General features: G+C 43.7%; 1 protein-coding gene across 2 annotated transcripts in view; it reads left to right on the forward strand.

The window, feature by feature from the left end:
- SLC35F3 (solute carrier family 35 member F3) overlaps positions 1-18,687 on the forward strand; it is a 161,189-nt gene that overhangs the window by 101,129 nt on the left and 41,373 nt on the right. For both annotated transcript variants that reach the window (XM_071738997.1, XM_071738998.1), the window contains one exon: positions 14,503-14,827. In XM_071738997.1, the coding sequence (XP_071595098.1) occupies positions 14,503-14,827 (325 nt within the window). The remainder of the gene's footprint in view (positions 1-14,502; positions 14,828-18,687) is intronic.

Below are 18,687 nucleotides of genomic sequence, written 5' to 3' on the forward strand. Positions count from 1 at the left end.
GAGACAGGTAATGTCAGCTTTGATGAGGAGCTGCCAGGACAGTCACCATCACCACAGAAAACCCATCCTCCTCTTAATTAGCCTTTAGAACTTAGAGCTGCTTATTCCCAAGCTTCCAATACCAAGCAAATGGTATTTCCATTGCACAGAGCACATTTCCACTGCAACACTGTCAGGAGGAGTGACTGGTGATATTCAGAGCTGTTTATAAGGTAAATGCTCCTCCTCTGCTTTCACTTATTGCACATAAATGTCTAAACTGACTTGCTGGGGAACCAGATTCTGCCACCTGCTCAGCTGGAGTGACCTTGTCTGCATGACTGGAGTTGGAGGGAATTTGGATAAGTACACATGAGAAATTAGTTTGGCCTTTAATATATAACAGCATGCCTGCAGGGAGTTCATCACAAGTGTACCCACAGTGTAATCACTTCAATAATAAATCTTTTGCACTTTTTAGCAAGCACAAATGGAAGATCCCAAGCGCAGCAAAAACTTCCATGAGTGGCACTCTGCTTCCTTAAGAGATGCCACTCTTAACATCCTCATTGTGCAGATGGAGCAGCCAGGAAACTGCAGAATGAAGCAGCACATCTTTTCACAGAGCAGGCAAGAAAAATCTGCACAGATGGGAATTGACCCCAAGCTTCCCTGGCACGTTTTCTGGCCTCAGGATGGCACGGGTGCAACAGAGGTGTGAGGGGACTTCTTTTACTGGAGTCAGTGACTTCAGGTTCCTACTAAAACTTGCTTTTTGGGAAAGAAGCTGAAATGCTGCATTAATGTGTCCCTGGAGAGATGCTGTGTAACTGTTAGCAATGTCCTGCTGGGGGCAGCTAAAGGTTTTGGTAGTCAGGCAGCACTTGTTTGTACTTCGACTGTACCCTAGGACAGACCCTGTGAAAATTTCACCCTGGATTTAGCATTTGTGGAAGCAAGAATTGTGCCCACTGGTCTTTTTTTTTTTTTTTTTTTTTTTTAATGTGAGAACTGTACATTATAGAAATGTGCAGTGCTTGTGCACTCCAGAAGACAGAAGCAGCCGGAGAGCTCAGTGTTCTGGGGCTGAGCCAGGGCTGTGGGTTTGTGAGAGCTTCCCCACTGAGGTGGCCTTTGCAAGGAATGCCTGCTGGTTTCTGCAGGAAGGAATATGCAGAATGTTTGCTTTTGATCAGCCTGTCTTCCCCCTTGTAGATGGGAACATTCATGATCAGGGCAGTGACCATCCAACCCACCTTGTGCTTGCTGCAAAGCTGTGGTCGCAGCTCAGAGCTGAGATTGATGGATGGGGGGGTGAAGGTGAAATGCTGAAAGGTTTGTGTGCAGCTCCTGGGATGAATGGGGGTGTAAATTTGCTTCTCCATGGTACCTGTCAGCATGTGCTCTGTTATTACAGGGATTTACTCCCCCATGGAAAAGCAGTGCCCTGTCCTGTGGTTACTGTGGGGACTGAGTGCTAAGTGCACGTAGGCAGTAATTGCAGTCTGGCTTTGGCCCAGGTCAACCTTTGCCCAATTTTGCTGTTCCTTGTGCAGTGTTTTCTGTTGTTTTAACAGCAGCCTATTTGAGCACCTACCCAAGATCTTGTTCCCAAAGGTGGGAAGGAGTTTTTTGTTGCATAACACCTGGCTCCCTTCCCAAATGGCACCATGCTTTCCTGGGCTTTAAACAACCTCCAAAGGAGCCAATCTTAGCTGTGCTGGATTTACTCACTGGGGATTTCCATCTTTGATCATGTCCCACTTGTTATTTTGTATACCATCTTGCCTGTGCAAACTCCTAAGCTATAGATTTGGAGGTGACTCATTACTTCTGCACTGTGTGTCCTCTCCCCAAACGATACAAAAATAAAATGAGACCATTTTGATGTTGCTAAACGAATGCCAGAGCAGGAGCTTTAATGCATCACAAAGCAGAAAGAGAAGCTATTAAAGATTTATCCAAGCCTCCTTACTTTAGTGGCTGAAATGATTCAGTGTGTGCAAACTATGGTCAAGCAATAGTTTCATTTACAGTAGCAGAATTTAAGTATAACAGCAATGATAGGGTGATCTTCTCTGACCTTCTGTAGATCCCAGGCCATTATATTTTTCTCACTTATGCCTAAATGAAGCGAGGGGCATTTTTCAGTCCTCTTGAATCAATTTAGGCATTTGTTCTCAAAAAATTAAGCATATTTCTAATCCATCTATTTAATTATAGATTTCTCCTATGAGAAATTGGAACAAAAACTAGTAAAAAACAAGTATTAAGTCACCAGAATGTGTAATTCATTGTCTCCTATTTTCATTTTATAAATCTTGTAGAAGATCTTGTAAAAGATCATCATAGATCATAGACTGTTATAGCTGGAAGGGACCTGCAATAATCACCCAGTCCAACTGCACTTCAGGGGGGACCAAAATTTAAAGTGTGTTATTAAGGGCATTGTCCAAATCCCCGTTAAACTCTGGCTGGCTTGGGCAATGGACCTTCTGTTCCAGTGTTTGACCACCCTCTTGGTAAAGAAATGCTTTCTATGTCCCTTCTAAACATCTGCTGGTGTAGCTTTGAACCATTCCCATCATCCTGTCACTGGATACCAGGGAGGAGAGCTCAGCATCTCCCTCTCCACATCCCTTCCTCAGGAAGGTGCAAAGAGCAAGGAGGTTGCCCCTCAGCCTCCTTTTCTCTAAACTATTCAAGCCCAAAGCCCTTGGTTCCTCCTCCCAGCCCTTGCACCAGCTTTGTTGCCCTCTCCTGGACATATCCAAGGACCTCCTCATCCTCCTTAACCTGTGGGGCCCAGAACTGCACACAGAATTCAAGGTGGGGCTGCAGCAGCACTGAATGCAGTGGGATGATCCCCTCTGTGATGCTGATGCTGCCTTTGATGCACCCCAGGAAGCAGTTTCCCCTCCTGGCTGCCAGGAATTTTATCCCTCTTTCCTAATGGCTGAAAACTCGAGACAGGAGGATTTGTAGCATAGAAACAGTTCAGTACAAGAGCCAGAGTCCAGAAAAGACTTGTGCTTGAACACAGAAGTCTGTAATAGCTCAAACACTGCATTTCCCTGCAATTACCCAGTTATAAGCTTCCTATATTTGTGCTGCAGCCTTCCTAGCACATTCTGCTCACTACAGCACACTCAGTTACACATGAAGTAGCTCCCTTTACTTGGCTGGAGTACCAATGACAACCTTCAGTCCACAGCCAAGTTAATCTTTGTTAATTCTGAACCCTGAGATGCCACTGCAGACCTGGGCAGCATCCTCCAGAAGCAGGAATTTGGCCAATAAAACTCTAGATTTACTTTGTAATCTTCCTTGAGTTTGCTGACAGGCACTGCAGCATAAGATCAAAGGCATCAGGAAGGTGGTTTTGAGCAGTGCAGAGCTGCCTTGCTCTTAGGGCAGAGCTGCCCACCAAATGCCCTGACAGCATCTGTTGGAGCAGCCAGGTACCACCTCTGATGGTCACTGGCCCATTGCAGGAACTGGGATTTACTCTACCTGGACATAATACAGGTGAACCTAACCTGGAAAGTTTTTGAGTCCTACTTGAAGGCTTCATTTTGCCATGGGAAGTAAGCACCCTTTGGTTATACAAAATTTATGAAGTAACTGGGGACAGAGTGGTCGGTGAGCAGCCAGACAGAGAGGGACCTGGGAGTCTGGATTGACAGGAAGCTGAACATGAGCCAGCAGTGTGCCCAGGTGGCCAAGAAGGCCAATGGCATCCTGGCCTGGCTCAGGAACAGCGTGGCCAGCAGGTCCAGGGAAGGGATTCTGCCCCTGTGCTCAGCCCTGGTGAGGCCACAGCTTGAGTCCTGTGTCCAGTTCTGGGCCCCTCAGCTCAGGAAGGAGATTGAGGTGCTGGAGCAGGTCCAAAGGAGGCAACTGGGCTGGTGAAGGGACTCGAGCACAGATCCTATGAGGAGAGGCTGAGGGAGCTGGGGGTGTTGAGGCTGGAGAAGAGGAGGCTCAGGGGAGACCTCATCACTCTCTACAACTCCCTGAAAGGAGGTTGGAGCCAGGGGGGGTTGGGCTCTTTTCCCAGGCAACTCTCAGCAAGACAAGAGGGCACAAGAGGTCTCAAGTTGTGCCAGGGGAGGTTTAGGTTGGACATTAGGAAGAATTTCTTTATGGAGAGGGTGCTCAGCCATTGGAATGGGCTGCCCAGGGAAGGGGTGGATTCTCCATCCCTGGAGATATTTCAAAAGAGCCTGGATGTGGCACTCAGTGCCATGGGCTGGGAACTGCAGCGGGAGTGGATCAAGGGTTGGACTTGATGATCTCTGAGGTCCCTTCCAACCCAGCCAATTCTATGATTCTATGAATAGGTATCCCTATATTTGCCAAGTATCTCTTTTTCTGGCCAAAACCCCACCTCAAATATAAAACAAAAGCAACCAAAAAAAAAAAACCTCAAACCAACCAACCCTGAAAGCCTTGTAGTTCAGTCATGAAGAATATGGAAGCAAGGAAGTATGATTTAGAAATGCCTGTGCCACAATCACCTCAAATTCCTGTAAGTCTCATAAATATTGTATTTATGGCTGAAAAGGGCATGAGTCTGTTTTCTGTAGCTGATTGAAAGAAGTGAGGAACAGCAGGATGTAAAAACCTTTCTCACTGAAAAAAAGGAGAGGCAAGTATCAGAGAGAAAACAAATTGAATTTTTGCATGAGATGTATTTTTGCTCAGGATTATAGTGAGTGCCTTGGTGCCACCAAGGGTCTAGCCAAGCTTAGCTTTTTCCTCAAAGAGGGACAGCTTTTGCTGAGCTTACTGGGGAGAGGTGAGGAAGCATCCTCATCTTCTGGGGTTCTGGTAGATCCTCAAGCAGCAAATCATGTGGAAACTTCTCTGGAGTTTTATTCCAACCACTGTGGCCCTGCTCAAGTCCACTCTAAATATCTGGTTATTTTTTGTCAGGGACAAATGCTCCAACTGTCTTGTTTTGAATTTAGGAGCCAAAAAAACCCATTGCATTTGAGGTTCAGCAGCATGTTAACCCTTTGGCTTCTGGAGAACAATCAATTGGAGTCAGAATGAATGAGCTGTAGCAAAACCTCTGTCTAAAACTTGGCTCTGAATTTTGGAAGATGCCATAAAGGAGTGGTAAAATGCAGCCAGTTAGCTGTTCCACAGTTAGCATGGATTTTCTTCCTTCTTAATAAAAATACCTGTGTATATGTACTGATACCAATATGCTGTTTATATGAGGAGTTGAATTCCCTTGGAGATAAAATCATTACCCAAGGAAAGCACTTGGCACTCAGCTGCCTGGCTAATTAATACAGCAGGTTCCTGCAGAGAATCCAGCCTGATTTTTTTTTCACCAGAACACAGAATCATCTCTCAAATCTTTGTTCAGGGTGAAATTTGCACAGTCTCTGCTCAAAATTTGCTCAGAATACTGTTTTCAGCACAGCTTTTTTTTGTAGTAATGGAAGTTTTGCAGTGGTCTCTGCAATAAATGGCCAAAGTCCCAGTGACCTCACCAGGTAACTCACTGTAAGATTTGGTCCAATTTTTATTTAAGAATAGATGCAAAATAATGGAAAAAAGAAAAACCAAACCCAAATAAAGAAACCCTCTTTTTCCACTCTACCAAGAAGAGGTATCTCATAATAAGGATTATTCTATACATACTTTTATGGTTGTTACTTTCCAATACCACAATGCTGATACTGTAATAAGCACTCAGTATCTTCCATTTTTATTCTGATTAATAATAAAAAGGGCAGTACTGAGGGGAACAACTCCCCACTTTACAAAATTCCAAGTGGAATATCATATTTTAAGAAGGCCCATTTGAGTGTAGCACTTTGAATAGACTTTCTAACCAGTGGCCTCTGAAGAGAAATTGAATGGATTGAAGTCCAAATTGCTGCAGTATGGAGCTGATAATTTTTCAGCTCTCTCTGTGTCAGTAACAGGCATTAGAAGTTATATTTTGCAGGAAGCCTTGCTGGAGTATTTGGCAGAGGAAGAAAGGCATATGTGTGCTAAGGAGGAAAATTTAGTTATCATCAGCAAATATCTGCAGATTATAATTAAATAATCCAACACTTAGTAAGTGTAGATATAATAGTTAGTAGAGGATAAACTAAGAATTAATATTTGATAACTATTTGTGATAGAAAATGATATATCTGTGAGTAATACTTTAGGATTTGGGAGTATCTGTTACAAGAAATTTATGCCTATTTGGTGCAAGTTGAGCTCTGCAGGTGGTGGTAGCAGTGGTCTGGGACAGATTTCCAGAATCAAGAGTACAGGAGAATCACCTTGATTGCCTGAGAGCCAATAGACCTCTTTATCCTGTGCAAGTTATTGTAACACTTTATTTTTTATATTTAGTTAATGTATATTATGGATTCCAATAGCAAGAGGGGCTGAGTTCAGGCTGCTTTGAATCTGTGTTCATGCAGTTTTTCCCATTTCCAGATACCTAAATCCCTAACTCTGTAGCCTCAAGCAAATTCAGACCTTCTGACCAGATAGGTTAATACTCTGTTTTTGTTCTTTAAAATAACCTCTACTGTGGATTTGAAAACTGTCTGCTGTATTGATTTATTCTTTAGTCATGCTATTCCATGATCAAATTAAGGGAAATTATTTTTATCTGTTACTGTAAAAGCAAAGTATTTAAAGAAAGTGCTTTGAACTTTTACTTTCCCAAACAGTGCCTAAAAATCCATACGTGCAGTGCCGTTTTGACCAAATATTCTCATTTAAAACTCATTTTACAGAGGCTTATGGGGTTTACAAAGGTTTATTTGTCCTTTTTCCATTAAGATACATTAACTGGTATTCATGAAGAAATGTAATACTGCTTTCTTAGACCTTCAGCACCAAGCATGGTTGGAAAGTTAGGGAAATGTGCACAACCCCAAAGTCATTGCTTTTCCCAGGGCACATGAGGAGTTGCCATATGGGGCCTGCCCAAAGGTCTGCCTGGTCCTGGCTCCAGCTCAGTGGAATCAATTAGGAAGGTGGCTTTTCTAGCCAGAGAAGCATCCCTCAGAGTGTGGGTGTGCTGACAGCTGCAGTTTCTTTTCCCTGGTGTAGGAAGCAAAAAAATTTTTTCTGTGTTTTCTACTGGCAATTTTTGGCAGTTGTTTTCTCTCTCTCTCTTTTTTTTTTTTTTTTTTTTTTTTTTTTTAATTTTTTGTCTGCTCTTTACCCCTGACTTGCCCTTTTTGTGGGGCAGCCAGTGAAGGTCTCAGGATCCCAATGGCCAGAGCCCAGGCATGTGGATTGTTTACTCCCACCTCCACCTCTTTATCAGCACATTTCCCCATCTGCTGATTTTTTTTACCCAGACAGGTAGCCTCTCATCCCTCCTGGCCTCACCCACCCCTGCAGAGCTTCAGCAACTTCTCCCATTGCTGCATTTAATCCTATTTCCTACAAGGCCTTTTTGAGGGGGATTTTTGTCAGAAAACCTCTTAAAAACCTAGAGAGGGAAACTCCATCTCCTTTATCAATATGCCTGTTGCTCCAGTCAGGCTGGAGGATATGTGGTTTGCTTTGCCTGGTGGGTAAATCCCAGCAGAATCCTGAGCTTCACACCCTGCCAGGATGCCTCCATCTCCATCACTCATTGCTCTGAGTAAGAGCTGAGGGGCTGAACCCTTTCCCTCAAAAACTGGAGGTGGAGTTGGGGCTCCTCTCGAGGAGCTCAGTGCACAGAGCAGGCTCCAACCCCCTCTGCTAAAAGGAGCAGGGATCCATCTGCCCTAAGGATGCTCTAAATCCACAGCCCCTCCAAAGGGAATCCAGGTGTCAGCAATAGAAACAGAGAACATCCTTATTTATCAGGAAAATAGGAAGTGAAGAGGTTTACCTAGAGGAGAAAAAGTGAGGCTCTAGACCTCATTCCAAAGACTACTTCAAATACAGAATGGGAATGTTTGCTGGAGATTACTCATAAAATGAGAGGTGTAATCTCTCAAGTGTCTTTGAATCCAAGGTGGGGGTGTAAGCAAGGAACAAACCTGCTTAGGTGTTGGGGTGCTTAGGATGCCCAGGAAAAAATCTTTGACATGTGAGGAGCTCTGCATGGGTTGGAAGGAGTTTACAGCTGGTGTGAGCATCTTTGGCAAAGCTAAAGCTGATTTGGAGAAGGAGGGTATGTCCCTGAATGCAGAAGTTAGGCTGTGCATGCTTTAATTACTGCTCTGGGACTTTTGGAAAGGCCACAGGGAGATCTCTGGCTTCCCAAGTGAAATATTAACAGTGCCTTAAAACCAGCTAGCAGGATGTCCTCTGAAAGGAGATGCCATGGGTGACAGTGGCAGGAGAAAGCTGCACTTAGCTCCTGGGTGATGTGCCAGGTGACAGGTTTGTCCCTGACACCTCACTCTTTATCCTGACCAAGTGTGAAGAAAGTGGCTGGGGCAATGAATTTGAATGAATACAAAGGACTGTGACCATTAGAGATGTAAATCACTTTGTGGCTTTGGCATTTCATCTTCTCTTCACAGGGTGATGGCTCAAAGGTCTTTTTGACAGTTTAGCTCTGAAATCCTGGGCAGCTGAGCCATGCCATGGGTACTGTGGTGGACAGGGATGGGATAAAACGACTTGGAGGTGTTTGGAAGTTTACTGAGGCAAATAGTGTGTCCAGATAAACCACCACTGAGAGTCATCATTTGTGGTTTTAGGGCTGTTTCTGACTGGTGAGTAATTCCATAGGAAGTAATGGTCTCCTGCTGATCTCAGTGCAGTAATTATTGGGTGAAGAAGAAATCACACAGCATGCAAGGTTGGGAGAATACACCTTGTTCAGCTCTGGTCCTGCTGCAGGTGACCAGGTTTCTGGAGCTCCAACCACACAGAGTGTCAGGGGCCATCATATAGGATTTTCCTTAGCTCCTTATCCCCTGTTTATGAAAAGCATGTCTGATTCTTTGCAAGCTTCACAGATTTGTTCTGTGCAACATCCAAACAGCAATGAAAAATTTTAGAGGAAGCTGGTGAAATGGAACTGCTTTGAGGATGGCTCATTTGTAATTGTCACAGAGGCTTCTTCCTTTGGTCAGGATATTTTTCTAATAAAAAAAAAACCTTAAGACTATGCTTACATTGAGGTACAATTCATAGCCTGGGAAAGCTGGAGGAGTTGTGCATTATCCTGAGGCACATTAGTCCCTAATGGGCAGGACCTTAGTTTGTCAGGGTCACTTTCTGTCCCTGAAGGGATGTCACGGGCACCCTGTATTGTAATATTTCCTTCACTGATTTCCTGGCTGGCTGATGGCAAGAAGTAAAGCAGTGGATTGGTGACAGCTAAATGTGTTTGTGTGGTGGGACCCAGCTCTGAGCCTCCCAGTGCTTGTCTGGGCTGGCTTCTGCTCTTTGCTCCTGACTGCAGCAGTGGAGAGATGGGACTCATCTCACCCAGCTTCAGCCACCTACACAAGAGACTCCTACTTCTGAGCTTGTCTCCCCAGCCTGTTTGGAGCTGGTGGAGAGAAATAAGCACTTGGAGAGGGTGATTCATCTGGCTTGGTTTAATCGTCTGCTTTAGAAGGAGATAAATCGTGCTATGGAAATGGCTTTTTTTTTTTTTTTTCTGTCTCCTGGCTGTGCAGAAAGTGTAAATGAGTGTCTCAGATACACAGATCCCCAAAGCAGATGTCTCAAACTCAGAAGATTAATGCCACCCCGGGGTTTTGTCAGCATCACACTGAGGTTCAGCCTTTAACTGGCTAGTTAAAATCCTTCAACTAGCTGTGTGAAGGAGTCCTAAACCTTAAAGCACTTTTGAAGTGACCTGGAGAGGTGTTACCTCTGCTGGGATTTTTCTCTACCCCAGTGCAAGCATCTGTAACCAGTAAGAAAGGGCACAGTGTCGTGGGTGGAGTGAGAGATGCACTTTAGTTTAAGAGAAAAGCAACAATATAATTTATTGGTATAAAACAATGAGTTAACAAAGTTCAATATTAGATGGCAGTGGTTTAAGAAGTGCACTTGATTATTTACTGTATAAAGGACAGGGTCAGACAAAGCTGTCAGGGAGCCCCTCCTGTTGATTCATGAGTGGACTCCCCTTGCTTTTTAAACTTCTCAGAGAGCAGTCTAGGGGCAACTGGATCCAATCCTAGCCACAGGCTTGATCAGTGTTTTACATCTAAAGGATTATATGTATGTTTCATCAGTCCTTTATATCACTTATGTAAGGTTTCATAGTTTAGCATGCTATTAATCACTGAGCAAGACTCTTTTGCAGCAGTGAATCTCTCAACTTGAAGCAGTAACCTTGAGAGATGTCACTGCTCAAGGGGAGATCCTGGCATGCAGCCCACTGCCATTTCAGGATTGTTCACTGGGCCCTGGGCTGCCCACTATTTATAGAGTGAGTTAATTGACTTGCAGTCATATTTGCATACCAGCAAGACATCTGGGTCACTGGACCAGGTGCCCTTTGTCTGCCACGTTGCCATCTGTCCCCCCAAAGTCCAGGGGAAGCTGGGTGCAGCATCCCAACCCTCACTGGTGCCCTATGGGGAGTGTGCAGTGCCTTCCAGTGGCTGTTTTCCTCCATGTGTGGAGTGGGTAGCTCAGGTTTAGATGGCCCTGCCACTGGTTTCTGAAGTCAGCTGAGAGGGGTTGGACCCCTAAAGGAGAAAACAGAAGGAGAGGTGTTGCCTGGGGCTGGAGATCTCCATGGTTGGCAGTGGCAGTGGAGGTGATTTCTTCCCATTGCTTCTGAATGCCCTGGAAGAGAGGTTGGCTGAAAGGGAGGGCAGAAGAGTGGTTCCAGTTGGGATTTGTGAAAGGGGAAAGCGGATGAACAAGAGGGAGAATGAAAAGCCAAATTTAGTAAGAGCAAGATAGGCATTTTTCCTCAGTCTCAGCATCTTGATTTACTCCTTTGGGGGATATGGTAGCATACAGAGCAGTCTGCTGCAAGGGATGAAGGAAGGAACCCATTAAAAGTCTGGAGGAGGATGTCCAGAAATAAAATTCTTTAGTGTCCTGCCTCATCCATTTTGAAAAACCATTTTGCTATCTTTAAATTCGTGTGCATTCTGATGCCATCTGGCCCTTGAGCAGTATTAGAAAGAGTGAGGAACTTCTCATCCGTGTGTGGGTTTGATATTATCCCATCTGTGCATCTGCAACTTGGGTGACAAAAACTGTCCCCATGGGGACACAGGGACTGAGCAGGGAAAGGGACAGCCCTGGGTATTACACATGCCAGCTGGCAGGCATGGGAAATGAGAGGATGGGACCACAGCTACATGCCATGCATATTATCTCTAGCATCTGTTATTTTCAAAGGCAATTTAGCTTGGAACAGATTATGTCCCAGGTGTTCTCCAGGACAGTGCCACATCCACTGGAAAAGTCTGTGCCCATTTGGATCTAACCCTTCCACAGCAGAGGAAATCATGAGGACTCAGTGGAGTTTCACTGACCAAACACTTAAAAGAAATCTCAGCTTGTAACTGCTGACCACTGGGACAGTGATTTTTACCCCAAAATATGGGGCCTTTTTGAAACCCATCGTGCCTAGGATAAGCTTTTACTCCATGTAAATCTATCCAAAGAATGAGCATTCCTAGAAAATGTAAGCCTCAATCTTCAGGACCACTTTAGCAGTGATACCTGCAGCATTGGCTTTTGTGTTTCTTTTGGTGTATTTAACACAGAATTTAATCTACCTGGATAAGTCATTATCCCTGTGGAGCAGAGAAAACAGCAGTAAAGGTTATCTTTCTTTCATAGGGAGTATTTGTCATGCAATGGAGCTAAAAGGCAGTGATGTTCATGCAGGCTGCTCAAAGGAGCTGCTGACTCACGTGTACGTGCACGGTGTGATGGGGAGTGGGGTGGCTGGGAAGATGCTCCCCAGTGTCTGCTGGGGGGTGTTCACCACACACTGAATTCTTTTATGTTGTGTGTCTGGTGGGTCAGGTGGTGTGGTTCTGATTTTCCCCTTTTCCAGTGATTCCCCTTTTCCAGAGGGCCAAGCATGTTACCTGCTGTCTTAGGGCAGTTCTTTTAGAAAGCAGAAAGCAGCTTCAGTGTTGGGATTCAGAGCACCAGCTTGTCTTGGGATGTCAAACACCCCAGTGGCTTCTGGCATGTTCTCTGGACTTAAATCCTGGTTTCCTCTTCCCAGGAGAAAAACTGCAGAGAAGATGGGGATGGTGGGCACCCTGCTAGTTATATTCTAGAAGAAGGAACATCTTTGCCCTGCTTTCTAAATAGTTTCAGAGATGCAAACTATGAGTGGAAGGAGGCTCTTCCCTGCCATGCCACTGGCACAAACCCTTCCTCAGCTCTGTCTTGCTGCCCTGGCTTAATTTCTGCTGTGCCCAGCTCTGCCCTCGCTCCATGGGAAGGATGCTGGGGTTCCTTAGGACATGTGAAGTGCTTGGTGTTGCAGTGCCAATGATCAGAAGTAGAAAAGCTTAAGAGGAAATGAAAAAATTCAGTAATCATGGTGGAACTTGTGTGGTGGGCTGGCAGCTGCCCAGGATGTGGTGAAGTTAAAGAAATGATGAATGTAGCATTGTTTGGTAAACTGAACCCTGACTCTTCTGTAGAGCAAGTGAAGCAAGAAGCATCAGTTACAAACACTGTATTACAAAGAAAATATATTTAAATTATTTTTGAATGAACTAAGGCAACCTTTTCTCAATTTTAGCTTCTTCCAGTATTTAGCAGGTAGCTCATAACCTTTCATTATGTGTTTAATACAAAGCCCCATTAACTTGGGCTGGTTGATTGGTGCATCTCCCCTTATGTGGGAAGCTGCCCACACAATCTTCTGTTGAAAACTGAAATAAGTGGAGAGATCAGCAAAATCCTCATCTCTGTTAAAGCTGATCAGAAGCCCCAGATGTTTATACTTCTGCTGCTGCACACTCTTTTTAGGTTTCAGATTATCAACCAGAAGGCTCAGTTTTTCCCATTATAAGATGCAGCTTTACCAGGCAAACTAATGGTACTCTTAGCTCAGATCATGCATTTCTTATCTGCAAAGAAATAGCTAAATAGTTCTCTCCATTGGAATAAACCTTGCCTTTAATAATTTATTAGCTTATGTAAATACAGGGTTAGGTTAACCTGAAATAAGATGTTTTGAGAGATTTTCCATTCCAAGTACTGATTTTTACCAGGATAAGGAAGGATCTTAGTCTGGTTTGAACATATATAAATGTTTGGCAATAATCCAGTCTCTCATTGTCCTGCCTGTGCTTCCATATCTCTTTTTACCTTTCAATGCATCCAATGGCCTCTGGATGCTTTTGAAGTTGTAGTTTCCTCTTTTTGAAACTGTAGTAACAGGAATTACTCTTGCATCCTGCTTCAAGTGAATGGACCAAGTTGGCTGAAGAAATCACTGAGTATTGCAGGGTGACTGATGGCTTTAGCAGATGTTGAACAAGGTGGAATTAAGACAGAACAAAAGCCCTGAAGGCAGCAGCCTGCTGCTGAGGTGTCTCCATCACCTTTTGATCTCCATAGTAATTGACCTAACCTCATTTTGCTCATTGGCTCTGGATCTACCAGAAGTGGTTCCAGAGCATGTTCTAGGATGTAAATGGCAAGTTTTTAGGAGAGAAATGTCCAGCAGCATTCTAGGCTCAGTTAGACTGGGGCAGAGTTCCAGTTCAATCTTATTTGGTGCAGAACTCAAGCTAAAAAAAAACTTGGGGTTGCCTAATCTGAAATTCTCTTTGGGGCAGCCCATGCATGGTCTAATTTTTGCCCTCTGGCTGTAGCCTTAGGAGAGCTGTTTTGTTGGGGATCACTGAAATATTTGGTGATTCAAGTTCATTGTTAGTCATTCTGCTTATGTTGCAGTGATCATGTTTAACTGCAGGATTAAATATATTGTCCCCTTTCTCTTTTAAGAAACACCATATTCCATTAGATCTTAGGAAAAAGTTCTTTTGGAAAAAGTTGCCCAGGGAGGTGGTTGAGGCCTCATCCCTGGAGATGTTCAAGGTGAGGCTTGAGGAGGCTCTGAGCAACCTGGTCGAGTTGAGGGTGTCCCTGCTGACTGCAGGGGGGGTTGGACTGGGTGTCCTTTAGAGCTCCCTTCCAGCCCCAATTTTTCTGTGATTCTATAAGCTGTCCAATTCTGCATTTTCTGAGACAGTGATATTCCCAGGTGTTGATGTAATCCCCTTTATTACACTCAGGGCTGTATTTATCCTTCATTTTTCTGTCCTAACAGCATCAATTTAAGCAGTGTGTGTTAAGCCTCTCTAGGTACATCCCAGCAACATGTAATTTCCATTTTTCACAGTGGCTCCTCAACCTGGAGGTGCTAATTCCTGTTTGCATTGTAACAACACCTCGGCTGAGCCAGGGGCTTTGCAACCATCCAAAACAAAGGACTTTTTGTGGCAAGATCTGGTGGGTTTGGGTTTGTTTTGTTGGGTTTTTTTCTGGCAAAGCCTGAGGTGACTTCAGAAAGGCCTAGGATTTGAAAACTAAAATGCTGTCTGGATTTCTTTAGTAAGCTTTGTGTCTTCTTTTCCCCAGGGGATGAGCGCTGCCGGGAGTCTCCAGCCCCAGCTGAAGCCCAGATGCAAGCTGGGGCAGAAGGTGGTGGCAGGGTGAGCCACTGTTGTTGGAAATGCTCTGTGACACAACTTAAGAAGATTTTTTGGGGTGTGGCCGTGGTCCTGGGTGTCTGCTCCTCCTGGTCGGGTTCAACCCAGCTTGCAAAACTGACCTTTAAGAAATTCGACGCACCCTTCACTCTGACGTGGTTTGCAACAAACTGGAACTTTTTATTCTTTCCTTTGTATTATCTTGGACACGTTTTTAAGTCAGCTGAAAAGCAGTCTCCAAAGCAAAGATACAGGTATGGAAGTTTTGTTTTATTTTTTCTTTTCTTTTCTGTCTCTAGCAGATGTTTTATTCAGATGAGTTGGTTCAGACTCGAGTTTGCTTTCCTCTCCAGGTTTGTTAAAAGATGTTCTGAATTCATTCTGGGTCCTCTGGTATGTTACTATCTCAGTATGATTTCACTGCAGCAGTAAGAAATCCAGGTTTCTTTCCAATGTATACAAGCCATGTAATGAAAATCTGCATTTTCTGCAATTGCTTCTTGAGAGTTTTCTGTTCAAACCTCCATGAACGTAATTTCTTTATTAATATCTTCTCTACTCAAGCTAACTTTTACACCAGCCTCTGAGTAAGCTGAGTAAACTTTTCTTTTCTGAACTCAGGACTGCTGCAATGGCTCGAAAAGCCAAGTAAAAAAAGTATTGCAGTATTTTCCTGGCATTCTGCCCCTGACATCAAAGGCCAAGCTCTGATCCCAGTTCAACTCGGGCTGCTGTGTTTATTTCCGAGAGGAAGCAGAGTCATAACCAGAGGCAACACTTTGTCTTCAGCACACCTTGTCTTTGCAGCAGCCAAACCCACAAACCCTGAATCCCTCATGGAAAACCCTGAGTCCTTCACGAGGAGCTGAGGATGCTCTAGCTGCCTGAAGGACTCTTGGTGAGGCTCCTTTATCTCCTCTCCTTTTGGCCTGAGAGGTGGCTGGGACAGATGGGATGACTCAGCCAGCAAGATGTCTCATGTCAGGGAGCTTCCCTGATCCATGGAAGGATGTGAACAACATTTTCCCCTTCTGTTACACAGTGGGGCTCACAGCCTTTTAATGAAGTAGTTCAGAGAGTAAACAGTAAGAAATACACATTTCTCAGCTTCCAGCTGTGCAGCAGCGAGGTGGAAATTTACTGCCAGGCTGCTGGGAAAATGCTGTCTCAGATGAGATTAGGATTAAGATGATAAATGCTGAATTTTTGCTGCTTAGCCATCATTGCAGTTCCTTCATCTTCAAAATTATTTGGGGGCTGCAGATAAAGGAATTTCACTGTTCACAGCAGGTCCTGGGGCAGTATCCAGAAGTTTTCAAGGCATTTTCTTAAGATGTTTCCTGAAGCACTTCAGGCTTCAGTTTGCATTTGGTGTTTATTCCACAGCAAACGTGGTTGCTTCAGAGATGAGAGAAGGATGGAGGTCAGAGCAAGCACCAGTTTAATCTAAAACCAACAACAAATCTTAGGCCAAAGCAGCTCCATTTTTGTTTCTTTGGTTTTTAACTATTTTTCTTTCCAGCTGCTCTCAGATACTGTAAATCCTGAGGAATGCTGGGGTGAGCAGTTGTGGTTTGCCAGATCCCTGGGGTTAAAACCAGAGCATTATACTCTTTGTTGCTGCAGTTAATTGCTATGGTTGGTACTTTTATGTCTTGTATTTAATTAAATGATGGCTGAAGAGCAGGTTCAAGTCCTGCAGCCTGTTTGGGATGCAGGGAGGACATCATCACAAGTAATCTTGCAGTATGCTTATAAAGAACATTCTATTGTATGTCTGACCAGCAGATTGAATTGGGTTAATTTGCAGGTTTTTCTTACTGTCAGGGTAGTCCTGGGCATTTGGAGATATGGCTTTGGTTCCTAGCTTTGCTGCAGATTTATTATTATTCCTCTTTTTTCCATATTATATATAGCCAGAGAGCCATATGCAGAGATGTTGCCATCTGCAGGCACTTCAGACACAGTTGGTCACTTGAGGGAGGCATTGCATGGGATTCTGTGTGGATAAAATAAGACAGTTCTGACCTGGAACTAACAAGCAATTTGTTTAATCACTTGGTTCTTCTCTTCTCCATCACTTTCATTTATATTTTCTAGTTGAAATATTTTATTTAAAGCGCTCTGGCAGGAATTTGCAATGAGATAAATGAAAAGGTGGTAGTGGGAAAAGGGAAAAATATGTTACCTACATCACCTTAGTAGTGAGGTAGTAAAAGGATTCTCAGAGCTTGCCTACACGGGTTGCTAAAATCCACAGAAAATTCAATTTTTTGGCAGTGAAGCTCCCCAAGGACACCTGCCCAGTTGTCTCCTCCTCAGCAGGGCTGAGCAGCTCAGCCTCCCCTCCCAGGGATGCCTTTGGGTACCTCACCACAGGGCTGAAGAGCCTCTAAGAAACAGCAGCAATTTAAATATAAAAAAAATAGGGATCATAAAATGTAGGAACAGTGAAGAGATGGCATATAATCTCTCCTATACATATTAATATGCTTTAATATGGTTTTCAATTCCTATCTTATTATACCAGTGTGTATATATATGTGTATATATTGCATATACACACACACTATGCTGTGTATATGTGAATTTGTATGTTTTTTAGTTTTACACACCTGTGATGGACACAAACCAGTTTAAAGCTGCAAGGATTTTTTCCCCATTTTATAGCCTATATAACTGCAATAAACTTGGCACCAAATTTTTATAGTAGCATTTTAAAATTCAAAAGGAGTTTTATTCAGGCTTTTTTTAATAAGATTTAGAATGTTAGACCATAATGCAAAGGATTTCTGATTTACCCATATTGCAGGGCAAGGAACCTCCTATTCCAGCTGAAGCAATCAGCTGAGTCTTCAGGCAGAGCCACTCTTCAAGGCAAAGCAACATTGATGTGTCCATGTCCAAACTGCTCCAGGCTCCCTGTGCAGCTCCATCAAATGCCAGAGTTGTGCCCAGGTGCTCAGGGAAAACTTTTTCCCTGCTCACCCACCCTTGGCACAGGACTTTTGGGCCCTTTGCCAACCCAGGGAAGAGGACGTGGGGCTCAGCACCACTCTCTTGCTTCTTGTGCAAGTGCTCACCAGCTTAAAATAAAATTACAGTCACTAAATTGTCATTAATTTCAACCAGTGTCCTGTCCAGAAATAACACATTTAATGATTTTTTGCACCTAATGGGTCTTTTAAGGCTGCTTCATTTTTGCTTCTTACTTTTTTGCTTCCAGACTACTTTCTAAAATGACACATTTCATCTGATGAGCTCCCCTCCTGTCATACCTACATTATTAATTTATGAGGTAACATAAATTAAAAGCACTAGAGCTTAAAGCTCCCTGGATGCATGAAAGATTACATTAAAATCTCCCTAGGACACTGCTTAGCTTTGGGTATCTCTAGGCAGGACAACTCACACAATTTATAAAGATTTACTCTGTGTGTTGCCAGCTGAGGGATAGGAGGAGGTTATGTTCCCATTTTAGCAGGAAAACCCCTCAGAAAGCTTGTTTATTATGATGGTGCTGTCTTACCTAGTGATTCTTTGGGAAGAAAAGGGCAGGACTTTAGAGAATGGTTTTTATGGTTTTTTATGTGTTTGTTTGTCATTTAGATCTGTATTTCACAAAGCATTAGGGCTAAAGGGGACTCCAACTAAATCTTTTCCATAATGTTGACTAGAGCTGACATGATGGATGAATGAAAACATCATCTCATGCACCTTCATTCATCTACAACCCCATTTGAACGTGTTCCAGGATGTTCTTTTTCACTAAATCAGAGCTGGATGTTCATACTTCCTCCAAAATAGCTGCCATTAATCTTTCAGAATTTGGCGATTTTTTTTCTTTGAAGAGAAAGTGGGAAAGGGCTTTTTCTGATTTACCATCATGTGAACTTCACAAGAGCCACAGTTATGTGGAGGTGAGCTCAGCATCAAAACTTAAATCTTCAGTGACCAGGAATTATCAGTGCCAGAGTTTCATGAGATATCCAAGGAGAACATGGACCAGTTTCTAATTGTGTTCCACGTGTATTTCTGCTGACCTGGAAGAGATGAGGCACTAACCTGCTATCCCCAGGGATGCCAGGAGCTGGGTCCATTGGGTCCATCAGTC

Source organism: Heliangelus exortis, chromosome 3, assembly GCF_036169615.1.
Source record: "Heliangelus exortis chromosome 3, bHelExo1.hap1, whole genome shotgun sequence".
NCBI lineage: Eukaryota > Metazoa > Chordata > Aves > Apodiformes > Trochilidae > Heliangelus > Heliangelus exortis.